The sequence below is a fragment of the Hipposideros armiger genome, unplaced genomic scaffold, assembly GCF_001890085.2.
Source record: "Hipposideros armiger isolate ML-2016 unplaced genomic scaffold, ASM189008v1 scaffold_66, whole genome shotgun sequence".
NCBI lineage: Eukaryota > Metazoa > Chordata > Mammalia > Chiroptera > Hipposideridae > Hipposideros > Hipposideros armiger.
In genome coordinates, this window is record NW_017731416.1 from 1,318,491 (window position 1) to 1,322,754 (window position 4,264).

Sequence of the window (4,264 nt, forward strand, 5' to 3'; positions counted from 1 at the left end):
TAGAGCACAGGCTGCTGTCACTCAGCCGGGCTCAGGTCCCGGGAGAAGTGGCCGAGGAAGGAGGGGCCAGCGGCCCCTCAACGAGGACGCAGCTAGGAGCTGACAGGACGCCCCAGGCTCTGCCCCTGACCTGGCGCTGGCTCGGAGGTGCCCGCTCGGTGAGATCCTGCTCTGTGCGATCCTACTCTGAACATTCACTCATTCTGGGCTGTTCTCGCAGGGGGCTGGGGACTTCGAGGCGGCCCAGACAGGAGTTGATCCTGAGCGAAACAAGTCATTTGGGGCTTGAGGTGGGCACGAACCGCGCGGGACTTGCAGGCCAGACGCGTTTCTTTTGTGCGGCTGAGGGAGATCTCGGTGTGTCACCGGGGAAGGAGGGAGAGGCGCGGCGAGGCCGGTGAGGGGGGGGAAGGGGGCGGGGAGGCGGCGGGAAGGTGCCTGCGGAGGAGGAGGGCGCGGGCGAGGCAAGGAGGGAGGGAGGGCAGCAGAGAGGGCGCGGCGGCGCGGGCAGCTCGGGGCTGGATTCCGCCCGCGCTCCCTCGCTCGCTCGCTTGCTCCCTCCTCCCCAGCCCCCTCCCACCCAGGCCCACCCCACCCACCACCCCTGGCGCAGGGACTGCTGGAACCTGGCGGTGCGCGCTGTCGCTTTAAGACAGACTCTGCCGGCGCCGTCCCGAGCCTTAGAAACCGGCCCCGGATCGGGAGCCGGGGCCGGGCGGGCGGCTGAGGCCCGAGCGGCGGGAGCGCAGCGCGGAGCGCGAAGCCCGGCGCGAGAAACCGCTGCTGCTGCCGCCCGCCTGGCCCCGCAGCCCCGGGCGGTCCATGGGGCGGGCGCGGCCGCGGCGTCGTTGCGGGCGCGGGCAGCCCTGTGGGGCTGCCGCTTAGGTGCTGCGCTCTTGTCCCCGCAGGTCGCAACCAGGGCGGCCGGGCGCGCCCAGCGCCGGTCCCTGGAGCGCCCTCCGCGGTCCCCGCCTCCATGGACGCCTTCAAGGGCGGTATGAGCCTGGAGCGGCTACCGGAGGGGCTCCGACCGCCGCCGCCGCCGCACGACATGGGTCCCGCCTTCCACTTGGCCCGCGCGGCCGACCCCCGCGAGCCGCTGGAGAACTCCGCCAGCGAATCGTCCGACACGGAGCTGCCAGGTAAGCGCGGCTCCCCCGCGAGGCGCGCACGGAGCAGGCTGGGGCACAGGGTGCGGGGAGTCGGGAGCAGGGCCTGGCGTCCGCGCCGCGCAGTCCAGCTCCCTCTACGCCCCAGGAGCGTCAGGACCTTTCCTTTTCCCATTCTCCATCTGACGGTGAATGCGGAAATTTACACGCTTTATGAGGCGGACATTTAGTGCTTTACGAAGGCACTTCCACGCGGTCCTCACGCACCAACAGACCGGCAACTGCACGAACCTACAACCCGAGGGGCAGGCTGACACCACCTCTTGATCGGGAGCGAATAGAACAGGGGAAAAGTTAGGTTTTGCGCAGTTGGGTGCCAGGGGGCCGCTCTGACTGAAGGAGAGGAACAGCTGAGAAGAAAATGGGGCGGCGGGCAAGAGAAAGTGCCCAGAGAGACAGAAAGGGAGGCAGACACGCCGACAGTGGGTGACAGATTGAGAGGGAGAGACAGAAGAGGAGGAGTGGCAGGAAAAGTCGGAAAAAAGCAAACGAGGAAGGGGGAGAAACAACCTCAAGGAAAAAGACTTGTAGACCGAGGACTGCAAGGGCAAACGGGCCAAGGGGCGCAGGCCGGCTCCGGGGCAGGACCCCCTAATCGAGCCCGGAGCCGTCAGGCCGCCCAGCCAGGGCTCTGACTCGGCTCGGGTAAGTCTCCCTCCGCGCTGCTTTATTATCCGAGCTCAAGGTTTTCTCCCCGGAACCAGCTAGGTAGCCGGGTGGGCGGCACGGGCAGTGGTGCGACTGATCCCGAGCCCGGACTCAAGGGTCCCTATCAGCTCCCGCGCTTGCCATCCTAACTGGGCGACGCGGCCGAGCTCCCCACTACCCAGGTCATGGGCTCCATTAATACGTTCATTTTTTAATGCACCGCCGAGTGTTTCTCTAAGCGTTTTTAACCTCTATTTGTTTCTGTTTTGCATCCCTAAAGTGACTTTCTCTGAAAGGTTTTGTTTGGGTAAAAAGCAATCAACGCTGGACTGTACTTTTGTTTTCAAAAGTTTTAAGCGTGGCCTTTGCTTGGTTTTTATTTATAAAACCCAGAGAAGTATATATAGATTGCTTTTTAAAACCCAATCTATAAGGATAAATTTGAAATTTTAACTGTATTTTTCGACAAGAAAGAATTACTAGCTAGGTATACTTCTCTGGAATTTAAAATATCTACATGTAACATTATTCTTCGGGAGATTTTTAAAAGTCAATCCAAAATGGCGCATTTCTCAGGGAGTTTCTCAAAATCCATTTACAGTGAGTGGTGTTATTTTGGGAATTTAAGTTATCTAACTAGAGTGTTGTATTTCCCTAGGATTTAAAAATTACCTCTAGAAGGACATTATTGAGAAGGGGTTAAAACGTTATTTACAACGTTGATTTTTTTTTTTAAATCCCAGAGAAGTAAATGCCTGTGTCTGCCTGGAGTTTATACACGTACAGCATTGTATTTAGGTTAGGGGTGTGTTTTTGGCTTCTTAATTTACATCTGCTGTGTGTTCCTACCTACCTTTTCTATGCTTTTGTGACCTTTTCTATACTTTTAGGCATGGAGCTGTGAGATTTTCTGGGCTTGTGTGTTCTGTTTTTTAAATTCTTTTTTTTTAATGTTTCAGTGTTTCTATGACTGTACTGTTTTGTGTAGCTAGCTTCAAAGGAGAGAAGCCAGAACCCAGGTCACCTGGACAGTCTGTTCCTCTGGGCTGCCTGGGCTGTGGCTGAAGAACTTTTCTGGGCCTTGTGACTTGAGGCTTGGAGCTGAGGCAGAGAACCCGGCTGTGTGCCGTCTGCTCCGAGGGGCTCCCACACAGCCCTGGGGAGAAGAAAGTAGAGGGGGTACAGGCCATACTGCCTGGCTCTTGCTCCAGCCAACCCGCTAGCTTCAGGCTAGAAAGATTTGATCCTGGTTCAGGAAAGCAGAGACCCCCTCAGATTTAGTCGGGCTCTTCAAAATGCACATTCGTGAGTGACATTAGCAGTAGGACTCGTGTTTGAATGCAACTGCAAGAACAGGCCCTGCCCCGCCAGGAACCTAGGCCCACAGCTCCCGCTCCTGGACTCGTCACCGGGCCACGCCAAACCAGAGGTGGCACTGACAATCAGGCACCCAGCGATCTCTTCCCAATAGGGACAATTCCAGGGCCCCTTGTGAGAGGGAGGGCTGCCGGCGCTGTTGGCCGGCGGTTCGGTGGATCCGGGACGGGGTACAAAAGGGCATAAGCCCGAGGTGACCGGCACCCCGTCCTGCCTGCTTCAGAGAAGGAGCGCAGCGGGGAACCCAAGGGGCCAGAGGACAGCGGTGCCGGCGGCGCGGGCTGCGGCGGTGCGGAGGACCCCGCCAAGAAGAAGAAGCAGCGGCGGCAACGCACACACTTCACAAGCCAGCAGCTGCAAGAGCTGGAGGCCACGTTCCAGAGGAACCGCTACCCCGACATGAGCATGCGGGAAGAGATCGCCGTGTGGACCAACCTCACCGAGCCGCGCGTGAGGGTAAGCCCGGGGTGCACGGCTAAGGGGCCCAGTGGAGACGGCTGCCGGCCACTTCCGCCGCAGCACTCGAAAGCTTAGACCCGCGCTTAGGCTTTCACTCCTTTCCACCTCTCAGACCTGCTCCCTCCTCCACCGTGGGAGATTTCACCTTAGGCCTGGGTCTGCCCGGTTGATGCCAGGCCCTTTGGCCGCTAGTCCCATGGGCTGCTGCCCCTCGGGCCCCACGGACTCGCATCCTACCTGACTCTCGGGCTCTACCGCAGCCCCAACCCAAAGACCTGTGGCCCGAGGAGACTCTTATGCACTGTAAGACCCAGGGCCCACTCGGAAGGGGGCACCCTAGACAGCGCCGCGCATTCCCCGCTGCTGAGGACCTCGGGCTGATGGCGCCTTCCCCTGAAAACGAAAGGGAAAGGCAGGTCCTGCCTAACAGCCTGGGATAGGCCTGAAAGGTGCCTAGGCTTGGGGGTCTCAAAGCTACCAGGAGCAATGGTCCATCCATAGCCGGCTTCTCCAAAATTTCAGGAATTCTCCACCTGACTCGTCCCCAGACATTCAGTCAGTCAGTAGCTGGGCCCTGTCCTTAATTCCTAGGGCTGGGTCAGGTGGGGGGG

At 59.5% G+C, this 4,264-nt stretch overlaps 1 protein-coding gene across 2 annotated transcripts in view; it reads left to right on the top strand.

The window, feature by feature from the left end:
* The first annotated feature begins 224 nt into the window (after window positions 1-224).
* PITX1 (paired like homeodomain 1) overlaps window positions 225-4,264 on the top strand; it is a 6,170-nt gene continuing 2,130 nt past the window's right edge. The window contains exons 1-3 of one of the 2 annotated variants that reach the window (XM_019642179.1): window positions 225-290; window positions 909-1,142; window positions 3,418-3,650. In XM_019642179.1, the coding sequence (XP_019497724.1) occupies window positions 977-1,142; window positions 3,418-3,650 (399 nt within the window). In that variant the 5' untranslated portion in view covers window positions 225-290; window positions 909-976. Of the gene's footprint in view, window positions 291-654; window positions 1,143-3,417; window positions 3,651-4,264 lie in introns of those variants that run through there. The other variant, XM_019642178.1, reaches the window with a different exon arrangement.